This window comes from Eptesicus fuscus, chromosome 13 (assembly GCF_027574615.1).
Source record: "Eptesicus fuscus isolate TK198812 chromosome 13, DD_ASM_mEF_20220401, whole genome shotgun sequence".
NCBI classification, from domain to species: domain Eukaryota; kingdom Metazoa; phylum Chordata; class Mammalia; order Chiroptera; family Vespertilionidae; genus Eptesicus; species Eptesicus fuscus.
In genome coordinates, this window is record NC_072485.1 from 83994435 (window position 1) to 84012188 (window position 17754).

Below are 17754 nucleotides of genomic sequence, written 5' to 3' on the forward strand. Positions count from 1 at the left end.
GGGCGGGGGAGGGGCGGCCTCGTCCTTGCCGAGCTATTTCATAACCTCGGGTGGAGGGTGGAGGGTGGAAAATCCCCCCGTGCTAGCGTGGAGCCAGCAGCTGAAACGGCCTTGAGTAGCTGATGAGAAACAAAGGCGTCCACCGCCACGGAGGGGGAGGGCGCGGCCCCACGCAGGCAGCAGCGCCGGCCGGTCCCGTGCAGAGACCGGGACCCAGAGCCCAGGAGGGGCACAGCCAGGCGTGGGGGGCGCAGCAGCCCCGAGCTCAGCCCCGTGACTCGTTCCGACGGGCTCCAGAGGCTCAGGGGTTAACTGCACAGCCTCCCACTCCTCCGCTCGCTAATTTTTAAACGCAGCTGAGCTCCGAGCGGGCGGGCGCCCCTCCCAGCAGCCCCGAGAGGGCCTCCGCGCAGCCCCCACCCCCACCGCCAGGAATCCACGTGCGCCTAGAACAAAGACTCCCCGTCCCCTCCCTCGCTCAGCCCGTTCTGATGCCTCGCCTGCTGGGCTCACACAAGCATGGCTCCCAGATGAAGCCTCGAGGCTGACCCCCGCCAGCCGGGGACACGGCTGGGCGTGGCGGCTCCCGCTCCTCTCCCCAAAGCCCGCTCCCCGCAGTGGGGCACCGGGGGCCTGTCCCACAGCCTGCACCCCACTTCTCCTGACCCCCTGCCGGGCGCTCCCCCCTGAGGGCCCCGGGCACACGCCCCGTCCTCGCCACCGCACGGGCTGAAAACCCCTCAGCAGCCGGCCCCTGCCCCCCACGCCCCGGCACAGCCCGACTCGCTCACTGACACGCGTGTCCAGTCCGGCACCCGCTCCCCATGAGGCCTGCTTCCGTCCCCTCTTCGTGCCACGTCTTGTCCAACCCACGGCCCGATCCACCTTCTCTGAGACGGAAGCTGAGGCCCTACTGGGCCCGTGGCTGTGTCCCAGGCCCAGGCCTTCGCTCTCACACCGTCCACTCCCCGCCTTAACGGCGTGGCCCCTTCGCTTCCTCACCTCTGTGCGCACTGAGTCCCGTAACAGCCCCCGGGAGGCTCACTGGCCACACGTGCAGACGCAGCAGAGCCGCCAGGCCGCACCGGGGCTCCCGGCCACTCCGAGGCCACTGGGCACTGACATGGCGGCCTCGGGCCCGGTCCTCTCCGCCCGGGAAGGCTGCGGGCCCCCGGCAGGCCCCGTCCCGACCTTGGGAGAGAGGCCCTGTCCGTTCTGGGGGAAGCAGCCCCCGGAGGGAGGAGAGGCAGGCTGCCCGCCGAGGCTCGCACCCCCAGCCCACGCGGGGCCAGGGCTCCGGCTGCCCACGCTGCCAGGCTGCAGCCTGTCACGGTCGGGGCCCCAGAGGCTGAGGCCACCTCGATAAGGCATCACCCCCCTTCCTGCATGGGCCACTCCAGCTTCCTGCAAGCCCGTGGGACTGGGCCCCGTCTGGGGGCAAAGGTCAGCGGCCCCCTGCAGCCACCCACTCCCCTGGCCGGCCGGCGGCCCCTTCCTCTGCTGCCAGGGCCGCAGGCCGTTTGCTGGGCTCCTCATTGGTCCGGTCCCTCCCGCGGGGCGTCAGACGGGGTGCCCCCGTGAGCCCCCGGGCTGGTAGAGAAGGCAGGGGAGGGGAGGAGGGGGCTGTGAGGTGGATGCTTAGGGGCCACCCCAGCTGGCTGGGGCTCTCCTTCTGGGCCAAGAAGGGCGGGCGGGCGGCTCTCGAACACCAGCTAGCCCAGGGCGCCCCTGGGGAGCAGGGCCTGGGGAGGCAGAGTGGAAGCGGGTCCTTGGGGGCCTGTGTGCCCGGCCCAGCCCCCCCCCCCCGCCCCTTTCCCAAGGGGGCTTCTCCCACCTCCTCTTCCCAAGGCCACAGAACGGCCTTAAGCTGTGGGGGCGCCCCGAGAGCATGGGCGGGCGGCGGGGGGGGGGGATTATCTGCTCGGGGCTGATAGGACGTCCCCCACAGCCGACTTCAAAGCCCTGCTGCTAACTCGGCATCAAAGTCGGGCGGAGCTGTTTGAACACGGGAAGGGGAGGGCGCCTCCCCCGTCACCTGCCCTCCCCCTCCCTCTTCCCCTCCCCCTCAGGGCGCAGGCTCTCCTGGCGGGCGGTGGGGGCCGGACCCTCCCCCCCGGGCAGGTGAGCCATGACGGGGAGGCATCGCTGCCCCTCCCCTCGCAGGCCTCAGGGTCCCCATGCTGGGCCCAGCTTCCTGGTCTCCCCGCCATTTCTTTAGGGCTCGTCCAGAGAGGGGACCTGCCCTGCAGCCGGCGGGCACACTTGCCTGGACCCGGACAGCCCGCCCCTCTCGGTCCCCTCAGGGGCAGTCACGTGGGGGCGCGGTGGGGTGCCAGGTGAGGGGTGGCTGACGGCATGGGTGCCACGCGGCAGCGCCAGGCCAGGCCGCCGGGGTGCATCTGGCTCTAGCGTCAGACGAGGCGCGTGTCACTGGGTGGCCGCCCGGTCTCTGCCCCATTATCCCCATCTGTGACCCCGTGAACGGGCATCACAGCCGGCAGGTCCTCCTGGGCCATCGGGCGGTCAGGGCCGGCTCGGCCCCTGCTCGGTCGAGCGCCTGCCTTGGTACCGTGTGTGGGGAAGGGGCGCTGCCGGAAGGCACCGCACGCAGAGCCGGCAAACGGCAGTCCCTGGAGAAGGCCCCCGGACGGAGAGGAAGCTGCCCGCGGGAGGCCGTGTCCCCTACATGGGCTGGCGTGGCGCCTCCCCCCAAGCAGACCATCGGGCAGGAGGGCCCGTGAGAGTGGAGGCGCCCTCGGGGGGCTCAGGGCAGACCCTCCCCCTCCCTCCCCTCGCCGGCTGGGATTTTTCCACCCGCCTCCTTCCCCACCCCGCCCGCTGGGCCCCTGCCTGACCCCGGCATACCCAGGCCCAGAAGCACAGCCAAGCGCAGCCGAGCGAGCGTGTGAGCGAGCGTGTGCCCGGGACCAGGGGCGACCCCTCCCGCGCACGGAGACATCAAAGGGAAGCCGGAAGCAGTGGGCCCGCTGACCCCCAGCAGGCGGGGAGGGCCAGTCCGCGCGGCCTGGGGCCCAGGCCTGGGGATTTTCCATCCCACTGGGATTTCCGCAGGACACCCCCGCCCCGGGACACCCCTACTCCAGGACACCCCCACTCCAGTACACCCCTGTCCCAGGACACCCCTGCCCCAGGACACCCCTACTCCGACTGTGAGGCTCCTCGGGAGCTTGTGGGACCGGGCAGGGGTCAGGCGGGGGGCTCCCTGGCGGGGCCAGGGGCAGCAGGAAGCCCTGTCCTGGTCTCCCCCATGTGCTGCCTGTGGCCCGGGTGCATCAGACACCGTGCCCGGGACTGGGACCCGCCAGCAGGAAGGACCACAGAGTTTGCAGAGGGCAGAGAATGTGGCCGCCCCACAGCCACACCTCCTCGACGGGTGGGGCCAGGCCCCCAGGAGGCTGTTAGGCACGTTGGGGAGAGGACCCCACAGAGAACAGTCCAGAGTCCCCGGTTCCCAGGCAGGCAGGCTTGCTCCCTGACCGGCCAGGCCCAGGGGATCCACCGAGAGAACTCCTACAGGCCTCAGCCCCAGCCCCAGCCCCCAGGCCCTAGCCCCAGCATTCAGCCCAGGCTTCAGGCCTCAGAACTCAGCCCAGGCCCAGCCCAGGCCCAGGCCCAGCCCCAGCCCCAGCCTTCAGCCCAGGCTTCAGGCCTCAGAACTCAGCCCAGCCCCAGCCCCAGCCCCAGCCCCAGCCCTCAGCCCCCAGGCCTCAGCCCCAGCCCCAGCCCCAGCCCCAGCCCTCAGCCCAGCCCCAGCCCCCCCCAGCCCCAGCCCCAGCCCCAGCCCTCAGCCCAGGCTTCAGGCCTCAGCCCAGGCCTCAGAACTCAGCCCAGCCCCAGCCCCAGCCCTCAGCCCAGGCCCCAGCCTGGGAGCCGGCACTCACAGCCCGGGGCTGGTGGACAGGCCGGGCTCCCAGCTCCCAGCGTGGAGGGGACTCATGTTTCCTTGACCTGCCTCACTTGGGGCGACTAATTCCGGGGTCCTGCCCTCCCAGAGCTGAGGCTGCCAGCCTCCCCCAACTCCTGCCCCCTTCCCCAGGACGATGGGCGGCACCCTGGCCTATAAGGCCCTCCCCGACGTGGTTGCTAACACACCAGGCCCTCTGCCGGAGGGAGCGCACCCATTCCCTTTGGGGTTCCCTGGGGGGCAGGATGCTTGTCCAGGGGTGCAGCTCTATGGTGGGAGCGCGGGTCCAGGCTGGAAGGGCTCGCAGGGCACCCCGGCCTCGAGTCCGGGTTTGCCCGCGGCCATGCTCTGGGGGCCCGAGCGTGACCCCAGCAGGCGCGCTCATGGGAAAGTGCTGGCAGGCCGGCCCGGGGTCGGGTTACCGCAGCTGTCCTCCCGACACCGGCCTGTTGTTCGGGCCGGAGCGAGGCTGCCCGGGGACCAGGCGGGGTGTCTGCGGGGGGCATTGTTTCAGAACAGCCATGGGAACTTGGCGCAGGGTCCCGGCCTTCGGTCGGGGTGAGCTGCCTGCCCCGCACGGAGAAGCCGGGGCGGGGTCCTCCCCGGCCAGGCACCAGGCTCCAGGGGGCCAGGGCATGACTGGGGCGGGGGCTTTGCCCCGAGCACCGAAGGGCTGCGGTCACTGCCAGGCGGGGCGGTGGGGGCGGCGGGGGGCAGACGGGCAGGCACAGCTGTGTTCTCAGGGAGGCACCCGGCAGGGGGGGTGAGGCGGGGTGAGCACCGTACGTTGTCGGCGCCTCAGACTTGCTGGGGGCTGGCTCAGCACCCTTCTCTGCTCCCCCATCGCCCAGGTGGGTGGGAGCCAGAGGGGCCCAGTGTCCCCAGCGGCCAAGAGCGAACAGTCCTCCGTGACAAAGGCCCAGTGCCTGGTGGGAACCGCCCAGCCCGCGCTCCCTGAGCCCCGACCCCAGACCCCAGGCCCCAGGCTCAAGCCCCGAGCCCACGGGGCGCCGAGGGAGAGGCCAAGGGGGTCTGTGGCGTGAGTGCCCTTGGGGGCTCGTCCCCGCCCCCCACGGGGTGGCCCCACTGCCTGGCCTCGGTGAGTGCAGTGATCCTGTGGGGTCCCCCGCCCGGGGGCACGCTGCCTGCTGGTCTGTGCCCACAGGAAGCCCCGCCCCGTTGTCCCCAGGGGCCCACGTTTCAGACCCAGGAGCCACGCGTGCCGGAGCAGGGGCGGGCGCGTGAGCGGAAGCCACCTCGCCCCTCGCTCAGCCGCTGGCGCAGCGTAGCGTGCTGCGTGGATGGGAACACAGACCTTTCTGATGGCTCTCTGCAGACATAGCCAGGACTCGGGCTCTCTGGAGGGGGCCCCCCTCAATCTGCCTGTGCCCGGGGCAGCTTGCGAGGGAGAGTGGGGGGCAGGTTCCCTCTCCCGTCCACGAGGGCAGGTCTGGCCCAGGGGCTCCTCACCAGGAAAGCTCGGCCCCCGGGGCCTGGACAGGGGCCATTTTTTTCCACGGAAAGTCGCCTCCAGCACATGGAGGAAGCGCGAGGATTCTAACCCTCCCCGACAAGGAGGAGGAGGGGGAGGTCAGCTAGAAGGTTCTGGAACAGAGTCCACGTGGAAGGGTGCTGTGGGGAGCAGAGGGTCCCTGGGGACCGCCACGCCGACCCGGGGCTTGCCCGATGCCGGCAGCCGGCCGGGCCCTGGGGCCCACGCTGGGGCGGCCTCCCCGGAGGCCGGGGCAGGGGGGGGGGGGAGCATGGGCAGCCACTTCAGCCACTTCACTCCCCTTTGGTGAGGCCCGTGGCCCAATCGGAGCGGCCAGCCCGCGGGAAAGGGCCTCTTGAGAGCCTGAGAGCGAGGTTCCCAAGGTGCTGCCCGTTAATGAGCGGTTCCTCCAACAGCGTCGCGATAAGGGGAGGCCGCTGTTGACTGAGGGGCGCGGGTCCCGGGGAGCGCTGCTCAATGGGAAGGAACAAAGGGCCACGTCGGGTCTGCCCGCGGGGGACACGGCGGAGGGCGGCCCTTCGGCCATCTCTGTTTGTGATTCGGAAGAGAGGCCGCCTGAGTGGGGGGCGGGGGGCGGGGGCCCGGAGCTGCTGTGAGTGCGGGGGGGGAGGGCCGAGGTGGGGGGCCCAGGCCGGCCGGTCCCTGTGCCCGGCGGGAGCGGGTGGGGTGGGAAGGGAGCTGCTCTGCAGGCGGCCGCGGCCTGGCCAGTGTCAGGGCGCGGCCTCCCCGAGCCCCGCTCGGCGGCCTGTCTCTGCTTCCCCTCAGCAGCTCGGCTGTTTACTCAGCGCTAAGCCGGCGCTTTCACGGCTCGTGTTTTAGGAGGAAAACCGTCTTTGATGGAACCCTCTGCACTCCCAGCCGGCTCTGCAGGCCCAGGACGGGCAGGTGCCCTCCCTCACCCCAGCCCCGGCGCCCCGGCGTGAGCCCTCCGGCGGAGCCACAACTTGGGGGCCAGCTGTCTCCATGCCTCCCGTCTCCCGCCTTCAGGGCGCTCATGGAACTTTCTAGGTCCCTTCAGCTACGGCAGCCTGGACCCCGCCCCCCACGGCGCCCAGGCCCCGCGATGCCACTTCCCCGAGGACCTAAAGCAGGGGTCCTCACACTTTTTAAACAGGGGGCCCGTTCACTGTCCCTCAGACCGTCGGAGGGCCGGACTATCGTTAAAAAAAAACTATGAACAAATTCCTGTGCACACGGCACATAACTTACTTCGAAGTAAAAAAACAAAACGGCAAAAACACCCGCACGTGGCCGCGGGCCGTAGTTTGAGGACGCCGGATCTAAATGGTCCAGGAGCCCAGCCTACAGGCCTCGTCGCTGCACGGGGGAGGCCTCAGGGCCTGCCCCCCCCGCCCCTGGTCCCCTGCCTCCTGGCGGGCCCGGGAGCTGCTCTGAGGGCGGGTCTGAGGGTGCTTAACAGCAACTAAGGGACAGAGCGGGCGGGGCTTGGAGGTGACGGGCATGTGGTGGCCTAGACCACGGCCCCAGAACCACTGGGGGAGGTCACGACGTGTCCCCCACACAGGGCAGGCCACTGCCCACGCTGGGCGTTCCGTGTGGCCCGAGGACGGTGCGATGGAGACCACGTGGCCTTGGGCAGTGAAGGACCCCCGCTCCCCCGTCCCCCCTCCCGTCCCCGGCCCAGGTGGCGGTGACGTTCCTATGGGTGTGCCGGCATCCCCACGCACCTCCACGCGCATCACGTGTGTGCGTGAATTACGTACAGACCTCACGTAGTCACACCCAGTGGAGGAGTTTAAAAAAATTAAAGACAAACATCCTTCCCGCAGAAAACGCCACAGAAGCAGCTAAAAAGCAAAGAAAAGCTGGGATGAGGCATTTCCCACACACCGGCTCCTCCATGTCAGTCAGAGGTACAGAGGGGTGGCCCCTGAAAGAGAAGCGGGTGCGTCGAATTCCTTGGGCAGATAAACGCCTCACTGACCATAAAAGGTGCCCTTAAAGCCACGGCGCCCCTTCTCCTCGCTCCCGGGGCGCCGCGGCCCCTCGCGCAGGGGGGTGGGGAGGGCGTGTGTGCGGTTCTCACGTGGTGTGTGTGCAGGTGCGGCCTTCGGCCTTCACTGGGCAGCGTCGACCGAAACCTGCTGGGAAGGGAGGGTGGGGGGCTGAACCTCTGGAAGGGACCCCATCGCCATGGGGACCCGAATATCACGCAGAAGAGCCTTGTGTGGGAAGTCACCCTGAACAGTGGCCCTCGGAGCTGGGACCCGGGACGGCCCCTCCCCCAGCGGGCGGTGCAGCCGCAGCGTCTCCTCATTGGAGGGGAGAGGGGCCGCGTGATGCCGTGGGGCGCGTGGTGGCACCGGCAGGCACGGGCCTCCGTGGACGCGGCAGCCCTCGGTGCGAGGACGTGGGCGGCGAGGAGCCGGGGCGGCCGGGCCGCGTCGCCAGGCCGGGCCGCCCGTCACCTCTCACCATTTCGTCTGCTCGGCTCCCAGGCGCTTATCTGGCCCGGCTCGGCGCTGCCCGCTGACGGCGGGCTTAGCTCTGCCTAATCTCCTAATCTCCGCCGAGAGGTCCTTCAGCCTCACTTCACTTCACGAAACCTCACGTCCGGCGAGATTTACGGCCTTTTCTCCACGTTATTTACTTTACGCTGTGCTTGTGATAAGGGACGGCCCCAGAGAGCCTCCGCCCGCAGGGACGGGGCAGGGTGCGCGGACGGCGGGGCGGACGGCGGGGCGGACTTCAGGCGCGGCCGCTCACGGGGCACAGGAGGGCCCATGGCTCGTACCGCCCTGTCCGTCCGTCCACGGGCCAAGCGGCGAACATCTGAGTCCCCACTGGCACCGGGCGGTCCTCCCCACACACGCAGACAGACGTGTCCGTGCGAGAAGCTGGGAAAACACACTAGGGCCGTGGTCGGCAGAGCCAAACAGCAACAGCACAACGACTGAAATTTCTCTTTAGAGCCGAATTTTTTAAACTTAAACTTCTTCTAACGCCACTTCTTCAACATAGACTCGCCCAGGCTGTGGTGTTTTGTGGAAGAGCCACACTCAAGGGGCCAAAGAGCCGCATGTGGCTCGCGAGCCGCAGTTTGCCGACCACGGCCCTAGGACACTGTTCAGTGGTGACCTTCAGGGAAGGAAACGGGGGAATTAGGGTTCAGGGGTGGGGCAGCCTGGCTCCCCACGTCCCCCCTGCGCCCTGGACCCGCGTGCCTGGGCGCCCGGGACGCCCACTCGGTCATGATCTCCGCGGCGTGAGGTTCGGGTCCGCCCGCACAGAGCGGGGGGGGGGGGGGGGGGGGGTGCTGCGCGAGGGGCTGCGGGCGCCTCTGCTTCGTGTCGCTCCCCGGAGCAGGGCTGTGCACAAAGGGCTTTTTGACGGGGAGCGGCCAGGCCGGAGGCCTCCCAGGCGCCCCCTCCTGGGAAGGGGTGCGCTCCACCCGCCGCAGATCCGCGTTCTCCCAGGGGCAGACCTGACACGTGTTCGGTCCCCGGAGCGGGGAGAGGGGTGGTTTTAAAGGCGCGCACGTGGGCAGCATGTCCTGGCTGCCGCGTCCCGCTCCGTATCTCAGTCTTTCTGCAGCTTTCCCCAATTCTCCGGTCACCGCTCATTCCGGTGAGCGCGGCGGGGACCGCACACTTCCTAGTGGCTCGATGGCCGTGCCTGGCGCCCGTATGCACGTCAGTACTTCCCAGCACACTCACGTTTCCAACTCCCCGGTCTCCACGGTGACTCGGACCCCATTTTGCATCCGTGCTGTCTGCGGCTCAAACTCTGCTCTGGGGACGACTGGGCCCCCGTCCTCCCATGTGAAACCCGGCTGGGTGTCCGGGGCAGTGACACCGCGTGGACCGAGGAGGGCCGATCTCTCCCGGGGCGGGGGGCGGTATCGCCGAGGGGGGACGGAGGAGAGTGGAGGGGAGATGGGGCCGGGGACCCACGCGGGACAGGCCCATACTAGCCACTCCGGCGGCTCTGCCCGGGCACCGCGGCCCCCGCCCCGGCGCGGGGAGGCCCGGCTCCGCCACTGGCAGAGAAGCTGGCGGGAAGAGCGGCCGAGCGAGGCCTGGAAAGACGCTGCAGCTGGAGCGGACACAAAGGGCCGTTCAGAGCGGCGGCCGCGGTGCCCAGCGCCCTTTTTTTACAGCCATTAGGGTGACGGGCCTCTCCGGGCCGGCGGGTGCGAGGGTTTCCAGGAAGCGGGTCTGGCACCGGCTGGCTGGAGCGACTTTAACGAGTTAACTTCAGAAGGAAGGATCACCGGGAGAGGTTTAAGGTTCAGCAAACGTTCTGAATTATTGTGCAAAGAGCCCTGGCTCTCCGACGCACAGGCGTGCTTGGCCGGGGGCCCCGTTCACGGGCGGAACAGCCCCCCTCCGGGCATTTGTCTGAGCCCCTCGGACGGACGGACGGACAGGCTCCCCGCATGCCACCCGGTGCCGGGAACCCCCCGCGTCGCCTTCCCTGCCTCCCCGAACGCCCCCGCCCCGCCCCGCCCGGCCCCAGCCCCCGCGGCGGGCACACGTGCGCACACAGCGCACCTTCCCCGGCAGGAAGCCGCCCTCTGCCAAGAGCGCATGGAATTCGGTTTCCAGAAGGTGTCCTTGGCCCCCCGCTCCGCCGCCGCACGGGAAGAAAGGTCCCAGTGTGTGCCGGGCGGAGCGAGAAGGGGCCTCCGTCTCTGCTCGGGGTTCTCCGGGCCCCGAGAAAACCCACAGCTCCCTGGGCCCCGCTCCGCCAGCCACGCCCGCCCCAGCCACATTCCTTCCCTTCCTGCGCCCGCACTGGGTGGCCCAGCAGCCAGCTCCACGCCGCCCTCCCCGCGGCGGGGAGACCCCGGCCAGGTCCTCCCGAGGCTGCCAGCACGCAGAACGGGGGCCGCGCCCCAGGCCCGCAGCCGCCGGAAACCTCAGGGCCGGCCTCCCGCCCGTGGCTGCCTCGCCGAGGAGCACGGGGCTCGTCCCCGTCAGCAGCGGGCTCACTCCCACAGGAAGCCTCCTTGCTCCGTGCCCCACGCTGCCCGCCCCACTCGAGGGGCCCCACATACCAGCTAGAAGGCCTCCCACCCCCACCCTCGCCCCGTGCAGTCTGGGCCTGCGTAGCGTGAGATCCAGCATCCTCACGGGTGAAACATTCACAGGCCGAGGCCGAGGCCGACCCGGCCAGGGAGACACAGCCCGTGTGCGGCCGCGCGGCGGACAGGCTGGTCGCGCTCAGCCCCTCGGGCCCCCTCACCCTGCGCCTGCCTGGCCAGCGAGCGGCCGGCAGAGGGTCTGCCCCCGCAGGTCACAGCAGCAACGAGGACTGATGCCCAGGGGCGTGGATGTGTTTCAGGGGTTCAGGGGGACCTGGTGCCCCGGCGGCACCTGGCCCAGCCCGCTGCCCAGGTAGAGCATGAGTAGCGAGGCTCCTCTGCGCCCCCCTCGCCCCCTCACAGGAGCCCACACAGCTGGGAGCCCCTGCCCAGCCGCCAGCGGCCCTGCCTCCCACCCCAGGCCCGGCTCCCGGGCCCCAGGCACCCGTTAAGGACAAGCCCTGGTGGCTACAGGCCCTGACCCCTGACCCCGTGTGTTCCCAGGGAAACTCGTGACCTGGCAGTTTCAGGAGCTCCTGGCCCAGGGAGGGTGTTCCCCAGGCTCCCCCTCATTTATACGGGGGACACCTCTCCGGCACTTTGTAGAGCAGGTCCACGCCGGACGCCTGACCCATCTCTGGGCCCAGAACCGGCACCGGACGCCCGAACCTCCCCAACGTGTGTAAGGCTCAGGCGAGGTGACTGCCCAGCGCCCACAGGCAGGACGCAGCCCCCCGAGCTGGCCAGGCCCTGGCGGACAGTGTCCCAGGCTGGGTGGACACGCCCCGGCAGGCGACAGGGGTGAGCGTGCACGAACCCCGCCCTTGAGGTGGGGTGCGATCTGTGTGCCGTTCCTCCGTGCCCTGACCAGGTGACAGGATGTCCGGGTGTCCCTTCGAGCCCGGAGCCTGCATCCGGGCGGCCGGGCCTGCCCGGGGCCCCCCCGTCAGGGCTCAGCCCCCCTGCCCGGTTTAGGCCGAGCACATGCGGGACCCCCAACCTCCGGAAATGCCCCCAGGCCAACAGCACGACCTGTGGAGTCATTCTGGCCCCACCCAGCCCTGCGGCCTCCCTGGTCCAGCGGCCTCGCCAAGGGCGCAGCGGAGGCCGAGCCTGGGCCGAGGCCGCGAGGCTGCCCGCTCTGCTCTGGGCCTGCTCCCCGGACAGCGGCCGCCCCACGTGCTCAGTGGACGAAGCGACGCTCCCAGAGGGGAGGGGCCGCCCGCAGTTGGGCCGGTGCGGCCGGGAGCCAGCCTGAGGGCGTCCCGTCCCCTTCCCGCCGAGCCGACCTGCTGGCGTTTCATTGAGTCGGGGCAACATTTCCTCCCCCACTCCATGCCTTTCGGAGCCGGGCTGAGCCTGGCCGGGGCTGTGAGCTCTGCCCGGCGGGGAGCCTGTGACTCACAGCTCCCCGCAGCCCTCCCCGGGCCGCCTGGCCACCGCGTGCAGGCAGAGGTGGTCGCGCCCTGAAGAAGAGGGGACACTGGTCTCCTCTGTTCCTGCGAGCCCCCTCCCCCGTCCGCTGGACACTGGTCCCAGCGCGGTCTCCCCAGCCCCTCCCCCCGCCCTCCCCGCCAGGTCTGCGGGGCGGGAACAGAGCAAGGAGCCGGCAGAGGGGCGCTGCCCGTGCCGCCGTGGCCGGTGGGCGCGGGGCCCGAGTCACCGAGTGGTCCCACCAAGAGCTACCCCGGGCCCCACGGAGCCAGCGCGGGGCCGAGCCGGTGACATTTGCCCCGTTTCCGAAAGGCAGGGCCGGGCTGGCCCCGGCCTCGCTGACAGATGCAGAATTCAGGAGACGTTAGCAGTGATGTGGACGAAAGCCAGGCCGCAGCGGCCTCGCTGGAAAGCAGAAACGGGAACGTTTTGGCGTGAGATTCTGCAGGGTCCGGGAGAAAGTTGGAGACATGGAAATTCTAATTAACACACACGAGGCTGGTTTTGCTCAAGGATCTACGGGCTGTCATGGCGCAAGAGGCCCGCAGCCACATGCTCGCGGGGGCGCGGTCACCTGTGGGCCGAGGTGCACAGGGCCCGCCGCGCACGCTCCCCTGCAGGGCAGGCTGGGGCGGGGGGCGGCTGGCAAACATGAGCGAGTGCCCCCCACGGAGGGGACCCGGGACCAGCTCTCCTGGAGGGACCCTTCGGGGAGCCACGTGTCGCTGTGCTCATGACGGCCTGGCCTCTGGCACCTTCTGTCGCGGGAGCCCCGTGCCATGGACGGGGCTGGCGTGGGTTCCAGGCCGGTTCCGGATGACTGGGCGGGGGAGGGGGCTGCATGGAACGGCCGCCGTCCCCAGGGCTGCTGGGAAAGGTGCCCACGCCCCCGGCAGCGGCCCTGAGCTGAGCCGTCTTCCTGCCCAGGCCTCTCTGCCCAGCTGGCCCGGCTCTGGGTCGGCACCGAGGCTCCGGGAGCCCTCGCCCTCTCCTCCATGGGATGTGCTGGCCGGGGCGGGCGGCGGGGGGCTGTCTGCTCTGGGGGAGGTTGGAGCTACCCGGCCTGGGGCTTTGAGGGTGCTGGGGAGGCAGAGGCTGAGGACCCACCCATGCCCTGCTCCCCAGAAGCCAAGGGTCGGACACCCCAAAAGGTCCGGCCCCGTGCTAACAGCTCTGGGGGGGGCCGAGGGCCTCGTGCGGGAGGGGGACACGCTGCCCCCCCGCCCGGCTCCTGGGCCTCTGCTGAGGGCGAGCGGGTGCTGGGAGGAGGAGGACTCCGCGGCGCGTTTCCGAAGGGCGCCATGTGCCGGGCCCAGGGCCCGGGCCCTCCTCCCACCGCTGTGCCTGTGCCCTCGGCGGGCAGAAGCCCCGAAACCTCCCTGGCTCTTGCTGGGGTGCAGGGCTCCCCTCCTGCGGAGTTGGGGAGGGGCTCCCCATCCCCACACTGTGCCCGACACGTCCTGCCTCTACCTCATACTTGCCCCTGGCAGCCCCGCAGCCAGGCTCGGAGTGGGCGCGGGCGCGGGTGCGGGCAGCCAGCCGCTCCCTCTGGCCCCGGGGAACCTGGGAGACCGCCGGAAGGGGGTGCGGGCTGCACAGAGCCGGGGTGGCTGACCCCACTGTCTCCTCAGCCCCCAGCTCTGCTCCCAGCGACGCCCCAGTTTGCACCAGGCTGTCAGTGACCTCGGGGCCCCCGCCCCTCGCTTCTCCCCGCTCCGGGACCTTCCGTCATCGAGGCTGCGGTGACCTCACCTCCCTGGGGCCCTCGGGGCGGGGAGAGCTGGAGATGGAAACAAACGTGTCTTTATTTATGCTTTTAATCTGGATTCTGGAGCCGGCCCAGCGCGCAGTACATCCAACGTCAGCAAACGCCGAGGAAACGGGCCTGCTCCTCGGGACCCTCCCGCCCGCTCGGCCCCTGTGAGACCCCGCGTGCATCCCCGTCTCTCACACGGGCATGTGGCTCTCCCCGGGGGTGGGGGGCCGGGAGCGCGGCTGTCCCCAGCAGCTGGGGCGGGTCATGGGGCTCGGTCACCAGGCAGGCTGTGCCGGAGGCGCAGGAATGCGGCCCCAGCGCGGGCACCGAGGCCCGGCTCCCCCCCGCCCCACCCTGAGGTGGTGGCAGACCCGAGTAAACACGCTGCCCACGCCGCCTGCAGCCATGGGGGGGGTTGTCTGCCAGGCCCGTGGCCCCAGGGCACATAGTTCAGAGGCCCCAGCCCCTCGCACACGCCTGCACCCTACGCTCCCCACCAGGGCTCCCCTGAGAGGTGGCACCCCGCCTGCTCTGCACACCGACCCCTCCCATCGCGGCCTTGACCAGACCACAGTGCCTGAGGTGGCCCTGCACACAGACCGTGGTCCCCGCTCCCCGTGCCCGCAGACCCCTCACCCGAGCCCCATGCCCCGTGGTCACTCCAGCCTCTGCTTCTGAGCAGGTCGGTGCTACCCAGAGCTTCCCAGTCACGGGGTGAGGACGGGTCCTGCCTGCTTAGGCCCAGCCAGCGCTGGACAGACCCCCCCCCCCACTGAGCACGCAGGCCATGGTGCTCCCCCCCTTCTCCCCCACCGAGCACGCAGGCCATGGTGCTCACCCCCCGTCTCCCCCACCGAGTGGACAGGCCATGGTGCTCCCCCTCCCCCTTCCCCCCACCGAGCACGCAGGCCATGGTGCTTCCCCCCGTCTCCCCCACCGAGCACGCAGGCCATGGTGCACACCCCCCGTCTCCCCGCACCGAGTGGACAGGCCATGGTGCACACCCCCGGTCTCCCCCCCACCGAGTGGACAGGCCATGGTGCTGTGCTTCGGGCTCTGGTGCCCAACGTGCAGGCCTCTGAGCCAGGGTGAAGCGGGTGCTCTGCCCGTGGGCACCGGCCTGGCCCTGCCAGGCTGTCTGGCTCAGCTGCCGCCCACACCTCGGCTCCCGCCCAGTAACCAGGCCGCTGGCAGGTGGTCTCCAGGCCGCACCAGAGGTCGGAGCCCCCGCCCAGGCCGACAGCCGCAGGGGCGCGTGGAGAAGTCGCCGTTTCCCAGGGACCGGCCCCCCACCCAGCCGGCAAACACAGGGTCTCCCGTCAGCCCCCCGTCACACAGGGGCCTCCAGGGATGGCCGGCGGGTCCATCTGATCACAGTACCACCCAGGACAGCCACAGCCGCCTCCTCCTCGCCACCCGACCCTGCCGGTCCCCCTGATACGAGCACCCAGAGGCCCTGCAGTTACCGTCCCAACACCCTGCAGCGCCTGCCGGGCAAAGGCTGTGCCGGCCAGTCGCACGGGCAGCCGGCTCAGGGCCTCACTTTACAGCAGCGCCCACAGCTCAGGACAGCCCGGGCCCTCGGAGCCCCGAGAGCCAGGGGCCTGGAGGACTGCGCCAGAGAGAGGGAGGCGGGGAGGGCCAGCGAGGGCTCCCACATCCCGACACGACTTCTCCCGGGACATCCCTGGTGGGTGGTGGCCAGAACAGGCCTCGCTTGTCCCACTGACCCCGTCCCAGGCTGTCCCTGCCGGGTGCCCTGACGGAGGGGCATCCTGGCCCGTCACGCCTCGGGGCAGGCCAGCGGGAAGGCGTGGGAAGGGAGCCGTCCCCGCACCTGAAAGAGCCCCGGACAGCAGCACCTGGCAGCCACCCCGCGCCTGCCAGGGCGCCGGCCAGGGCTCCCCGGGGAGACGCTCACACAGGGCTGTGTCTCTGGGGAGGGCGGCGGGGCCGGGGCACGGCCGTCTCAGACGCCCGAACGCGAAAACAAGTGGAAACCGACGGGCGGGTTTTCCTAGTCAGACCAGGGCCAGGCTCCGCCGAGCCGCACGTGCCCGCGCTCCTCCCGCCTGGCCCGCCCCGGCGCCGCCCCGGCACACGGCAGACCGCCCCGCGCCCCGCGACCGGCGCGGGCACTCACTGCGACACGTGGGTGATGGGGACCAGCAGGGTCTCCCCCTCCAGGTCCAGGTCCTCGGCGAAGCTGTTGGTCCTGGTGAAGTGGGGCGCGCTCACCTCCAGCAGCGTGGGGCTCTTCTTCGCTGCGGGGAGAGCGGGCGCGTCAGGCTCCGGGGGCGGCTCGGCGGCCAAGGGCCCGGGGCTCTCCGGAGCCGGAGCCGGGGCCGGGCTCGGATGCCCACCCAGCCTGCCACGCTGGCACGGGCACCCTGACCCCTGGGCCTCCCCACGGACGGACGGACGGACGGACGGACGGACGGACCAGATGTCCTGGGGGCGGGGTGGAGACCCCGCAGGGAGCCCGGCACCGAGCACCTGGGGTTGAGGCGCTCATGGGCCTGGGCTCCAGGGAACGGGGAGCCGCAGGGGCCGCGATGCCTCTGAGGACGGCGCCCTGACCTCCCCCAGCTCCGCACCTGGTCCTCGGGGTCGAGAATCCGACCAGCGCAGTCTAGTCAGAGGCACGACCCACCCCCACGCCGCCATGCAGATGGCAGGCTGCTGACGCCACGGAATAGCCTCTAACATTGTGGGAGGTCAGCCGTCAGACAGTGGGTGGGGGGTCAGAGCCCCGTCGGCGAGGACGGAAAGCCAGGAGGAGGGGCATCCGCTCAGGCCAAGAGGCCACGTCCCCAGCTGCACCCCGAGGTGCAGGCCCCCTGCCCACGAGGGCTGCACACGCGGGCTGGGTTCCCAGCTTGCCCTCCGCAGGCTGACGGGGCCCAGGCCCGACCGAGAACACCCATCCGTCCCCTGAGTTTCAGTCTGGACTTAATTGTTTTAAATTTATTTGAAGTTTTTTAAAAAATATATTTTTATTGATTTCAGAGAAGAAGGGAAACGGGGGCGGGGGGGAGGGGGGAGAGAGAGAGAGAGAGAGAGAGAGAGACAGAAACATCAATGGTGAGAATCATGGATCGGCTGCCTCCTGCACGCCTCCTACTGGGGATCGAGCCCGCACCCTGGGCGTGGGCCCTGACCGGGAATCGAACTGTGACCTCCTGGTTCAGAGGTCAATGCTCAGCCTCTGAGACGTGCCGGCCGGGCGCTAAGTGTATTTAAAGTTTTCCCTGTAAAAGAGTTAATTGCTCCTTGTAAAAGGTAAAGATTCACCAGGCCCTCCCCCCCCAAGGCCATCAGTGTGAGCCACCGGCCGGATTCCTGCCTCCTCCTCCTCTGCTTGTTGGGGCTGCAGACAAGCGTGGATCCCCGTGACGTGATTGCCTTTTATTACCGATTGTTTCAGAGAGTCAGGGAGAGGAACATGTAGGTGAGAGAGGAACATGGATCGGTCGCCTCCCCTACACTCCGGACCAGGGCTTGAACCCTCAACCCAGGCGTGGGCCTGACTGGGAACTGGACCTGCAGCCTCTGGTATACCGGACGACGCTCCAACTGGCTGAACCACCCGGCCAGGGCAGGGTGTTTGTGTTTAAAACAGTATACCTCTTTTCGCTTTTTTGGAAAAGGGAGGTTTTCCCAACCCCAAGTAATGCAACTGTTCCCTAAATCTCTTTGTGATTTAAGTGTGTGTGTGTGTGTGTGTGTGTGTGTGTGTGAATTTCATGTATTTAGCACTCACACCTAACATTGTGGGAGGGCAGCCGTCAGACAGTGGAAGTGTAAGAGCTGGTATCGACCCCTTCCTGGAACCCGGAAGTGAAATGCCCAAGGAAACGGGAACGTCCCTGGGCCTCGGACTCGGCCCTGAACGTTGAACTCCGACACCAGAAGCTCGGTCAGTGAGGGGGAAACGGAGGAACTGGGCTTGATCAGAATGAGAAGCATTTGCCCCGCGGAAGACACCGCCCAGGGAAGCAGCCAGGCCACGGACGGGGAGACCTGGACGCGTCCCCACCCGGCCAGCGACTTGTCTCGGGACCAGAGGAGCGGGCGCA

At 69.6% G+C, this 17754-nt stretch overlaps 1 protein-coding gene across 4 annotated transcripts in view; it reads right to left on the reverse strand.

The window, feature by feature from the left end:
• Nucleotides 1–17754, reverse strand: part of KCNQ1 (potassium voltage-gated channel subfamily Q member 1) — a 231060-nt gene that overhangs the window by 119585 nt on the left and 93721 nt on the right. For all 4 annotated transcript variants that reach the window (XM_054724929.1, XM_054724930.1, XM_054724928.1 and 1 more), the window contains one exon: nucleotides 15819–15939. In XM_054724929.1, coding sequence (XP_054580904.1) covers nucleotides 15819–15939 — 121 coding nt within the window. The remainder of the gene's footprint in view (nucleotides 1–15818; nucleotides 15940–17754) is intronic.